This window comes from Oreochromis niloticus, linkage group LG6 (assembly GCF_001858045.2).
Source record: "Oreochromis niloticus isolate F11D_XX linkage group LG6, O_niloticus_UMD_NMBU, whole genome shotgun sequence".
Lineage (NCBI taxonomy): Eukaryota > Metazoa > Chordata > Actinopteri > Cichliformes > Cichlidae > Oreochromis > Oreochromis niloticus.
In genome coordinates, this window is record NC_031971.2 from 10,041,070 (window position 1) to 10,054,128 (window position 13,059).

Below are 13,059 nucleotides of genomic sequence, written 5' to 3' on the forward strand. Positions count from 1 at the left end.
GGAGTCACTGTGTTAAGCAGTTAACCTGCATATTCAAATCACAGGACCCATATATTTAGGTTAAATATATCTACCATTGCATTAAGGAATGATTTGTGCCACTTCTTGTATGAACACATGTTGATTAGTACTATTTAAAAATGTAACAATGAGGATCAGTAAGAAACTTTTGATATTGTTATGGGCAACTGTGACTAGTCCAACAAAGGGTTAATTCAGCTTGGCACTGCTAATGTATGTGCATAGGACCCTTCTCGTTATGCAGCTGCCTTTGACTGTGCAGCAGAAGCATTCAGCTGTTTGAGACACCAGGCAGCAGAAACATTCAGCCCTGTTTAACTGGACTGCTTCACAGCGTGTGCAGCCCTTTTACTGGCTGTACAACAGAAGCATGTAGCTGTTTGGATGGCTGTAAAGCAAAGGCCTGCGGACCTTTCTGGGGCCGTGACACAAAAGCATACAGCCCTCTAAATGGCTGTAACACAAAAGCATACAGCTCATTAAATGACAGTAAAGCCGAAGTGTACAGCCCTTTCAATATCTCTATAAGCAAATAAACCTGGCCTTTGCAGAGCGTGTACCAGGGATTCTCGTTCTTGCCTCAAACACCAGAAGGCGAACAAGTAAACCCTCACTCAGCATGGATAGCAATTTATGTCTGGCATGCAGGCCCAAAAAAATTGTTGAATGGATTAACTGATTAATTGCTTTTCTGCAGACTTTCAGACTCACTTTGGCCATGAAACTGTCAAAGGGACCCAGTGCAATGATGAATAAGAGACTGGTTTGCAAGAAGTTATGGTGTAGGGTCGTGTATATCATAAGTGGAAGATGAAAAGAAAAAACAAAGGATGAAAGGGAGGGGGGGTCACCGTCCCTGTATAAGATGAGTCTGATATGCACTGGGACTCTCTCTTTTTTTCCTGCTGCCTCTTTCCTGTCTGTCTTTGTGTGTGTTTTCTGTTTGTGCTTTAAGGCTCTACACCCCGGGTTTGCTTCGCTTTTTGTTTGCTTGTTTTTATATGTGTTATTTCTGCTTTTAAATGTACTGTTCTGCAGTTCATATGACAATGTTTAATAAACTCTGTTCTAAAATTCTACTCTTTTCCAGAGAATCATTATGAGTGATTTGAATTTAATTGGATCCGAAAAGCTGGACCTCCACAGCGTTGGTGGGTTAAGGTTATCATATTGGCTTCAAAATTTGCGACCCGACAAGGTGTGGGCAAATCATTATGTCATTATCAGTTAAGTAGATAAAAGGCCTGGAGTTGATTTGAGGTGTGGTGATTGCATTTGGAAGTTTATGCTGGGAACAGACAACGTGGTCAAAGGAGCTCTCCCTACAGGTGAAACAAGCCATCCATAAGCTGCAAAACAGAAAAAAAAACATCAGAGAAATTGCTACAATATTAGGTGGGGCAAAATCTACAGTTTGGTACATTCTGAGAAAGAAAGAAAGCACTGATTAACTCAGCAACACAAAAAGACCTGGACATCCACGGAACACAACAGTGCATGATCGCAGAATCATTTACATGGTGATGAGAAACCCCTCCACAACAACCAACCAAGTGAACAAAACTCTCCAGGAGGCAGACTGTGACACAAGGACCTGAGGAGGTCTGCAGTTTTTTTTTTTTTTTTAGCAAAATTGTTTTTTTTATCTTGCTCTCTTCTGGGCTCCTGCAGCTACTGCTTAAGGATGCCATGGTTAGCTTAATGGACCTCAGCTGTGCTGGCCAGCCTTCCCCTTCACTGTCCCCCCAACCCACTGCTCCACCCCACCCCTACACCTGAGCCACAAAGCACACCCTGCCACAGAGGCGAAGTATGAAGACAAGACTGCATAAAAGTGAATACAGAGGGTTCACTACAAGGTGCAAGCCACTCATAAAAGTTGCTAAAAAAAAAAATCTAAAAAAAAACAGCACAGTACTGGAAAAACAGTCTTTGGACAGATGAAACCAAGATCAAGTCAACCTCTACCAGAATGATGGCAAGAAAAACGTATGGAGAAGGCGTGGAACAGCTCATGATCCAAAGTATATCACATCATCTGTAAAACATTGCGGACCTCTTCCAGTGGATCAAACATTCAATGATTTAAATGATATTTTGCAGAAATTAAATAACTGAAAATAAAATTTTCATTTCTAATATTTGGTTAAAAACTCTTTGCTGGCAATGACAGCCTGAAATCTTGAACTCATGGACATCACAGGATGTTGGGTTTCCTCCTTTTTAATGCTAGATCTTTACTGCTGTGGCTTTCAGTTGGTGTTTGTTTGCAGGCCTTTCCGTCTGAAGTTTAGTCTTCAACAAGTGAAATGGATGCTCATTTGGTTTAAAATTAGTTTACTGACTTGGCCATTGAAGAATATTCCACTTCTTTGCTTTAATAAACTCCTGGGTTTCTTTGGCTGTATGTTTTGGGTCATCTGTATTATGAAACACCGCCAAATCAATTTGACTGCAGTTTTTCTGGACTTGAGCAGACAGTATGTCTCTGAACATCTCAGAATTCATTCAGCTGCTTCTGTCCTGTGTCACATTATCAATAAACACTAGTATCCCAGTGCTACTGGCAGCCATGTATGTCCAAGCCATCACACTGCCTCCGCTGTGTTTTACATACATATGTTTTTCACACTGTCTGTGAAGACGTCCACAGTGGTTTTCAGCCCACCGAATTAAAGCTGAAAAGTTCATTGTGGTAATGCGCAGAGCCCAGCTTATAAAAAATTTGTCCCTGTCCAAATATTTATAGACCTTACTGTATATACACCAGTGGCATAGGGCAATGTGGCAAAATTTTCTAGTGACAGTGCCACAATAAGATAAGAACAAACTATAAAATGAGGATACATTCAATGAAATAAAAATGACATAACAACAATAAAACAGTTCTAACAAAGACATAAAAAAGTTTCCAGTCCAATCTTTTCTTGTTCTGCAACAACAGCCGGGCCTGGCTGCTACCAATCTTGAGTGTGGGGCTTTTCCATATTATCCATTTGGTCAATCAAATAGTTTTTTTTACATCTGACAGCTTGGATAGGCTCCAGCCCCTCCGCAAAACTGAAATGGATAAGTGGAAGAAAATGGATGGATGGAATATGCTGTCTGGAATAATATTATAAAATTGTCTAGGAATGAACTAAAATATCTAAAGTAGAAAAAACGCTTCACCTCAAAACTAGACGATCTAAAATCAACAAATGTAAAACTGTACAAATGTGTTTAATATACAGCTTGGAATGAATTATGCAATTATGCATTGTGACAATATCACAGGCTGTAATGCAGTGAGATTCACAAACATTTCAATGTCCTCTGCTATAACAGCACATCTATACACACGAGGGGCATCCCCACATCAAACATTACAGCTTTTGTATCCCTTATATTGTCCCTTATGTTGTTATACTTATATTGAACACCCTGTCATTGTGTGTATTTGCTCTCAATGTCAGAAGAGGGAGACAAAAGCAGATTAACTTTTACTATGATTGTTTTTTTTATTTTTTAGATGACCATGAATTATTACTTTCACACAAATAACATGTGAAGCCAATTGAACTGCCTAATCTAGTTGTGTTGAATACAGAAAAAAGGTATAAATAATGTGAAATATAGATTCAAGTACGACACACAAAATTTAAAATGAGAGGTGCAGAGGTGTGTTAAAAGGTTTGTTCACCACAGTGTACCTCTGCAGGTCTTTAACTGTCGTCTGTTTCTGCTGAAATGACAACAGATTCTCCATCAGAGCTTGTTTTATGTCTAAACTTCACAGCAGCGTAATCAGCATGCTGCTCGTCTCTGGGCTGAAGTGGCTCTATGGTGGAAAAAAGAGGATCTGTGTGGTTTTTGAAGAAGTGGACTTTGCTGTAGAGGACTTCATCCTCCACCTGTGGCTGAGCTAAGACGTCTTCACACGCAGGATCAGGATTTAGCTGAGAACAAAAAGCGATACATCATAATACACTTAAAGATTTGACTCCTTCGACTCTGTAAGATAGATCACTCAGTATGAATATGTGTTTTAGACTCTACAGTAATCTTTACCTTCACTATGTAGTTTGATGTGTCATTTGTGGAAGACTGACTCATAGTCCACTTTTTTCTGATTATCGAAAGTAATAAACAGGAAAATAAGTGAGTTCATGCCAGAGATTAAATGTTGTCACTTTGAACCAAACACAGTGTTGCTTACCTAATCAAAAAGAAGAAAAAGAGAAGCGTTAAAATCAAAATTATTACAGAAACTCGTGTCCTTCCTGTGATACTTTGGACAGTGAGAGTCTTTGGAGCAGAGCTGATATCTTTGTTGGTTTTCACAGCACAGGAGTAGCTTCCTGCATCCTCCCTGCTGACTGGGTCTAGGATCAGATGTTTGTTCTGGTTCTCTCTTGGGGTCAGAGGTCGACTGTTCAAGTACCAAATGTAGTTTGTGTTTTCAGTCAGAGGACAGCTGGTACTGCAGGTCAGTGTGACTCTCTGACCCTCTGTCACCGCTGCAGAAGGACTCATCTTCACTCTCAGCTCTGAAAGAGGAACATTAATAATGACAGATAATTATATGTCAAGATGAAATATTACACAATTGCAAGATGTGCTAGAGACTGAATCTGAGTGAGTTGAGCCAAAAAGCAGACTCTTTAATCCCCCATGCACTGATAAAATCTAATATTGACCTAAGTTGTGTACTTTTATGACATTTACGAGGGAATAGTTTCTTTTTTTAACTCCACTCCATCTGCAGTGTATGACAGCCTGAGTTATTATTTACTTAAAGGTTTATCTTACCATTTCACACTGCCTGTCCAGTTGCTTCTTTTTTTGGGTCTCTGCTATGACTTTTGTCTTCAGTAACTGAAGCTTGCATTGTGCTTTCGGTCTTTATGTCATGATCATTGGTTTTATACCCAGTGTTTTCTGTTTTGGACTTAGTTGCCTTTTTTTTTTTTTTAATATATTTTCTGTCTGACTTCATTCTAGTTTTAGTTTAAACATTACCTTTGCTTATGTTAGGTTGTCAATCTTGTGTTGTATTCAAGATTTCTTTGTTAGATATTCTCAAGTTTTTCCTGCCCTCCTATGTACTCTTTGCCTAGTCTGTGTTGCTGTTATGTTTCCCATGTTTAGTCAGTTTTAACTTTGTGTTTAGTTTGCCCCGTCTAGTTTGTGTATCAGTCAGTGTCTCCTGATTGATTTTGATAGTTTCTTGTCCTGTGTGTTGTGTTCAGTTTTGCTTCCCTTGTCGTTGGGCTGACTTATTTGACCTGTGCATTGTTTTGCCCAGCTGTGTATTTCCTATCAGCTAGTCAGTGTCTGTGTTTCAGTTAGTTTACTCAAGCTATGCTATGCTTGTAATTTGGTTTTGTCAGTAGTGATGGGCAAAGCAAGGCTTCGTGAAACAATGAACCAATGGAAGAATTTGGCTGCGAAACAATCTGAGACCCATCTCCACAGTGACATCTGCTGGCCAATTTGATAATCGCCACATATTGATAATGCTGTTCTGTGAAACAATGATGCAGAAAAGCACTATTCCAAACAAAAATACTTATTAAACCAGACTGTCAATGATGGTGAATAACACATGTTTTGGAGAAATCCCACACAAACATGGCAAGAATAATATTGAGACTTTTAAAGACAGCTGCTGGCTTTGATCGTAATAAGCAGTGTGCTTCAACAAAATTATCCCTCTGTTTGCATTCTTGTTACTCTCAATAATTCACTTTATAAAGTAAAACATATAGAGAAAAGGCTGCTGTATTTAATGTAATAATCACAAGTTTTCAGCTGTTTTTGTCTCAGTCGGCTTTGTTTTTTTACTCACAGGACTCAAACGCTGGATGCGTTTGGTTGATTTTTTAATTTTGTAGCAGGCTCCTGACCGCCACCTGGCTCTCAGGGTCTTGTTAACGAGTGACGGGAGAAGGGAGCGGGAGATCAACAGACGGATTGGTGCTGTGGCTGCAGTGATGCAGACGCTGCACCAGTGTGTTGTGGTAAAGAGAGAGCTGAGAGAGCTGAGCGAAGCTCTCAATTTACTATTCAATCTACGTCCCTACCCTCACTTACAAGCTGTGGGTAGTGACCAAAAGAATGAGATCGTGGTTACAAGCGGCAGAAATGAGCTTCCTCTGAAGGGTGGCCTCTCCCTTAGAGATACGGTGAGAGGTTCAGTCATCCGCGAGGGCCTCAGAGTACAGCCGCTGCTCCTCTACATCGAAAGGAGCCAGTTGTCCCACCGGGAGGAGGCCCTGGGGCGGACCCTGGACACACTGGAGAGATTACATCTCTCAGCTGGTCTGGAAACGCCTTGATGTTCCCCTGGACAAGCTGGAGGAGGTGGCTGGGGAGGAGGTGGATGGATGGATGCATAGATGGATGGATGGATAAGAGTTTGTGTTATCAGGTAAGTTCTACACACTGTCAATCAAAGGTAGAAGGGGGCGTAGCTTTAGCTTTTGTTTTTAATAATTAAAAACTATTTAAATGAAAATACTAAATGTCTTTTCCTTCTTTAAAAAAAGTTAACATTTATCAAATTTTTATTGGTGAATTGTAACACTCGATTTCATGCACATCTTTAAACCATCCTCTGCTGAGTGACCTCTGAACCATGAAGAAACTTTCCTTAACTTTATACTGCTGTGAGTCAGAGCTGAAAACTGTTTTATTTTCTTCTTGAAGCAGAGGTGGGGTTTTTATATTTAACAGCAATTGAGAGCAAAAATAATCATGAAAGAGAGTATTATTTTCTTTTATGTGTGTGCGTGTAATAAACAGAAGCTGTAGTATCAAAACAGTAATTCAATAAATAGAAATAACTCTGAAGCAGCAGGTATGTCACCTGTCGAAACTGTGGTGAAGGGTAGTTTGAACATCTGTGGACCCGACTGTATATAATATTTAAACTAATATAATTATCTAAAATAGAAACCAACTTTTACTTTTGATATTTTAACTATAGTTATGTTTCATAAAATGCACATGATTTTAATTAAATCTAAACCTTCTATTGTAAGGGAATATTTTATCATTGTTATAGAACAAAGAAGGACCTAAATATTTCTTCCACCTCTGCTCCTGTTCAGACATTAATGAGTAAAGTCTGCGGAGTGAGGAGTTTAGATTTACCTGTGACAATCAAAAAGACTCCAGGCAGATCAGACTGTGTCCATTTCTTATGATCTTTGTTGAATCTGAATGTGTATCCTCCTGAGTCATTCTTCTTCAGGTTGTTGATGGTCAGGATGTGTTGGTTCTTCATGTTGTCCTGATACTCCACACGACCTGCAGCCTCAATCAGCTCTTCAACTTCCACTTTATCTTTTCTCCATTTTTTACTCCAACATTTAAACTCTGGCTTCATGTAATCAGGATGTGAGTATTCACTTGTGATGTTCACTGAAGATCCTTCCAGAGCACAGATTCTCCTGCTGACATAATTCACTCTCCAGCAGTTTTTATCCTGAACACCTGAAATATAGATGGAAGATTTAAAGTTGTTTGATTGGTCTGTATTTTAGCCCTTCAGTTATCGTTAGTAGATGGAAAAATAGATTTGACACTTACAAACTTCCTTAGATTGAAGATGTTTGTGGCCTTTAACTGTACAAGAGAATGTGTCTCTTGAAGATTTTTGAGTGGAATAATGTTGATTCTCGTAATAGTTTCGTTTGTTGAGATACCACATGAAGACAGTTTGATCATCAGTCAGGTTACAGCTGGTGTTACAGGTCAGTGTTACAAACTCTGAGGTGGAAGAAACTCTTTGAACATGAACCTCTGTTCAAAAAGGATAAATACATTTCTTGTTACTATATGTGATATAATCATACATCTTATTTAAGTCATATACATGTATTGTTTAAACGAATATGATATAAACTTCACCTCTGGGGTATATGATGGAGCACGGTTCATTCACTGATGTCTGTTTATAAGAACACATGTTTCCATAAGCATAAGTCACACTGAAGCATGTCTGTGTGATGGAATCTGAACAAAAAGACTTGAGGTTAAATATTTGTACAGAGATAATTTTTACAGGGTTTAGCTGAAGAGTTTGTAGCAACAATAAGCATCATGACTCACCCACAGAGACTTCAGGGGCTCTGAGATCCTCGTAGCCTTTGACAGCACAGGAGTATGTGACTGCTTCCTCACTGCTGAGCAGCTCTTGGTACCAGGGAGACCAGTCCTCATAGAGAAACTCTCTGTTCTTGTACCAGATGTAGGCTGCAGGCTTTTCAGTCAGAGGACAGCTGCTGCTGCACATCAGTGTTACTGTCTGTCCCTCTGTGGCAGGAATCACCTTTACCTGCAGCTCTGAGAGGATGATGGATAACAACTTATACAATGATGTCATTTGGAAAGTAATTCATGAGTAAAAGTCACTGTACCTGTAACAACTTGAAGACTAATTCTTTTGAGCCAGCAGTGTTGTGGACTGTCTGTAGTCTTCATACAGCAGTAAGTGTTTGCATCACTCTCTCTTAGATCATTGATGGTTAAAGTTGGGTTTTTCTCTTCAGACATGTTGTATGTTACATGTTGTCCATCCACAGAGAGCTCACTCTGAACATACTTGTAACCATCCCAGCCTATAGTGAACCATTTTCTGCTTGAAGTCAGATGTTGATGTGAGCAGTGCAGATCCACTGATGAACCTTTGAAAGCACAGATCCTGGTTTCTCCTCCATTAACACCTTTAACAGAAAAGAGTTAATAAATGTTCTTGTTATCTTATTAATATGTCATTTTAATCACTTAATAATTTTCACTACTTTACATTAGGAACTAATCTAAACTAAAATTTCTCATCTGTTAAAAATTTCTCAACTTTTTTTTTTTTAACTTTTCACCAAAGTTAATATTAACTAATGATTTTTACATAAGAACTCATAAATGATCTCTGATACCTGAAATGTAAAAGATGAGACCCACAAACAGACGACCAGCATCTCTCAACTCCATTGTTGTTTTAGTCCAGACTTTGAGCGTAAAGCTGACAGTAAAAGCTCGAACCGACAAAAGACAAAGTAAGTCATCAGTCAGACTAAGCAGTACTGTTTGTCAGAGCAAAGGGTGAGGGGGGGCTGCTGGTTTGTATTCTTAGGTTTCACACATCATGCATCTTTGAAACTAAAAGTAAACTTGCTTCCTCTTCCTTTAAATCTTTTGCATTCTTTTATGCTTTGTTTTAACATGAATGATATTTTAATTTGCATCAATTGATTTCATATATAATGATTCTTTTGTTTTTTTTACTGTCTGCATGCAGTTGTGATTTGAATGTATTAAGCATTCAGTTTTTTAAATATATTGAAGTTGTTCAACAGAAAGTTGTGGAGGTGTTAAACTGCTGAGCATGTTTGAGTATAACAGATTACAATGTAAACACACAGCTGGAGTGATGTAGACTTTAATCTGCTGCCATTTTTATCTTTTCTTTTTAAAAGTATTAAACAATGTGATATGGGGAACACGTTATTTAAAATATCATTAATGAGTGTTTGAGCTCTCAGATTGAATTGTATTTTCCATTTCCATGAATGTTTCCTTTTACAGCACAGATCCTCGTTTTTGTGTCAAGCTGACAGTAAAACTTTGAACCAAAAGACAAAAAGTAATGCATCGGTCAAACTAAACACTTTCTGTGCAGACTGAAGGGTGAGGGGGACAAAATGACTTTTTTTTTCTTTTCTTTTAAGAAGGAACTGGTTTCACACATTGTACAGCTTTGAAACTAAAATCAGACTTTCTTCCTCTTTGTCTCTTGCCTTCTTGTATACTTTGTATCAGCATGAAAAAGTTACTTTCTTATTCATTTATTTATGTAGCCTGTCTCTTGTTGCTTTCTTTAAGATATCCATATGCAACCAGTGTTTGAGTTGTCTGATTGAATTGTATTCTGGCTTTGAAGAGTTAACCTTAATTCATTATTGTTGCTTCCCTGTAGTGGTTGAACTTGTCACTTACTCTTGGTTATTCCTGTTTCTTGGATGTCACTGCTGAGTGTGGCTCAACAGTCACAACTTGTGGCAGGCTTCAATCTTTTTTAGCCACACCCAGAAAGGATAAATGGAATTCAACAAAATGAAATGAAACACTATCATACATAGTGGAGCCAGTTGAGGTGGTTTGGGCATCTGACAAGGATGCCACCTGGGCGCCTCCTGGGTGAGGTGTTCTGGGCATGTCCCACCGGGAGGAGGCCCTGGGGCAGAGCCAAGACACACTGGAGAGATTATATCTCTGGCCTGAGAACACCTTGGTGTTTCCCCAGACAAGCTGGAGGAGGTGGCCGGGTAGAGGGGGGTCTGGGCTTCTCTGCTCAGGCCGCTGCCCCCTGGGAACTGGCCTCAAATAAGCAGAACAAGATGGACGGATGGACTATCATATATTCTTTAATGAAAAATAAGTACTTTACTTGTTCCCGTGTCAACTTCAAGATGAAACTAGATAATTTTGGGGGCCTTCTTGAAGTTGCTTAGCAGTTCAGGACATTTCCACCAGAGGACACCATTATAGCTCTTCATCTCAGCTACATTTTGAATTGCTCTCTGGCTACTTCTTGTCAAGTTCACAGTACAAGATAAATGAGGTGTTACAGTGGTGGATGGCCAAGATTTAAATAATAAATTCAACATATATACAAATAATCCCTGTAAGTCAAATGCTCAGGCTTCAGACTTTATTGCCTTAATTTCAGATAGTTTTTCTCTTCTGTAATCAGGTTATCAGCTCCACTTCTTGAACAAATGGTAACAATTTGAATTTTTACAGATAACATTTAACAAATCAAGCTGTATTTTCAAGAAGTCAGTTCCTTCATTGTATTTTACAGTAAAACAAAAATAACAACTTAAATACTTCATGTATATTGCGTGTGTATGTGGTTGTATGTGGTGTTTCCATTGCTGTTTCTAGGACTGCACTCTTCTGTACAGAAACCTCTGATGTTGTACCTGGAATCTGCTGAAGCCACTCTCCACAGTTTGGGGTGGCAGCTCCTCATGCTCCTATTACCATTGAGACCACTTTTGACTTTACCTTCATAATCTCCTCCAGTTGGTCCTTCAGCCCCTGGTACTCCATGATTTCATTGTGTTTCTGCTTTCTTGCTGTTAGCTGTGATTGAAAAAATTATCACAACTGTGGTCTTCTGGTCTTTGTAAAACACATCTTGGCCAACAGTGCTTCATTCACATGGCATTTGTAGATGTTATTAAATGTTTTACCGTTACTATGTAAAGGTTATCGTATATAATAGTAAAGTAGTTACTATTTAAACAATGTCAGGACTGAAATACAATCAAGTTACCAGTAAAATGATTAATTGCAGCCACAGATTCACAGTAAATATCCCAACAAGCTTTAATGCATCGATAATAAATTATCTGCTGGTTCCTGTGCATCATTTAAACTGTATGACACTCATACTGACCCAGGGTCAGTGTAAAATAAAATCCTACCTGTCTGAGGAAAGTCTGGCTCCTTTAATCCTGGATGAGAAACTGTGTGTCTGTGCTGAACCATTTTATAAAATCAGGTTTGAGACAGGCTGCTTTGAGTGTGGTCGCTTTCTCTGTTGAAAAACAGATTGGTCTTAATTTCAGATGGTAACAATTTGAGTTTTTACAGTTAATATTTAACAAATCAACTAGTGTGTACAGCGTATTTTACAATAAAACATAAATAAAAACTTATAAATGAAATTACATAATTTTAAGACATGATACCAACTCCATAATAGAGTCCATTATTATAGAGTTGATTCACAACATATTACTTTGTAATTATGCACTATTCTTGCTTTAATAGTACATCTGAAACTGACTATTATATGGGCTATTATAAATGAAAAAAATAAAAAAAATTGCAACAATTACGTTTAAACGGAAATTCTAATTTTATAATTCAACATATTTTCCCCTTTTTTCTTCATTTTTAACATAGAGTGAAACAAGCATCCACAAACATGTTGATGCCATCAACTCCACACAATTCTATCTACTTGCTGTTGCTACAAAGAGGAGCACCATCCACATTTTTTTTTTATTGACCTTGACAAGCAGGTCATACCATGCAAGTCAGCCAGTTCACTTGGAGATTTTGATGGACTTTGGCTCACTTTGTATTTGGAACGGTTTATAATCAAATGCTCCACAATATGTATGTCTACATACAAAGAACAATATACAACATAAATGTTGGCAACGTTCAGGAGACTCCACGTGTTGCAGAGATACGGGCTACTTAACTAAGCAGTGAATTAATCAACCTGAATTTCCCATCAACGTGATCACTTTCTTATGGTGGAATATTTTCTGGTTTTACTCCGTCTTTTTTTTTTTAATACTATTTTGATATTTTTTATATCACTCAGTATACTTTGATATTATGGGGAGTATTTATTTTATTTGTCAGAGACATTTATTTGGACTGATTGGAGGCAAATTTCATTTCAAAAGACTATTTGTGACACTGACAAAATTAGTTAGATATTAACAATGTATGGAGTTATAATTTAATTAACACCAAATGTTACATTTTACATTTTACACTTTTCAGGAGCTTTTCAATTTAAGCATATTAACAATTGTGAGTGTTAATGGAGGTTTACTCTATAACTGAATTTAACTCTAATCACAGTAAAATTGACTGAAAATTCAACACTGAGATCAGTGTAACTTTTACACTGTACAGGGCGGGAACATATTAGTGAGACAAGACCCTCACAGCCCCCATCCTGGACCCCCTGCAGTTTGCATACAGAGCTAACAGGTCTGTAGACGATGCTATCAACATGGCTCTACACTTCATCCTGCAGCTTCCAGACTCCCCGGGAACCCAGGATCCTGTTTGTGGACTTCAGCTCTGGCTTCAACACCATCCTTCCAGACCTTCTCCAAGGCAAGCTTTCCCAGATGAATGTGCTTGATCCCATCTTCGGTTGGAACATTGACTTCCTGACAGACAGGAAGCAACATATGAGGCTGGAGAAGAATGTCTCGGATTCCTGGACCATCA

General features: G+C 38.4%; 1 protein-coding gene across 1 annotated transcript; it reads right to left on the reverse strand.

Annotated features, from left to right (window-relative positions):
* Nucleotides 1-1,630: 1,630 nt before the first annotated feature.
* Nucleotides 1,631-9,089, reverse strand: LOC109194448 (B-cell receptor CD22). The gene is made up of 10 exons (XM_025907688.1): nt 8,946-9,089; nt 8,427-8,732; nt 8,119-8,352; nt 7,918-8,022; nt 7,597-7,809; nt 7,159-7,500; nt 4,220-4,550; nt 4,072-4,129; nt 3,714-3,959; nt 1,631-3,081 (listed from the first exon to the last, which is right to left on the reverse strand). Exons 1-9 carry the CDS (start codon nt 8,998-9,000, stop codon nt 3,726-3,728), a joined length of 1,878 nt encoding a protein of 625 aa, XP_025763473.1. The 5' UTR covers nt 9,001-9,089; the 3' UTR covers nt 1,631-3,081; nt 3,714-3,725.
* Nucleotides 9,090-13,059: the final 3,970 nt, after the last annotated feature.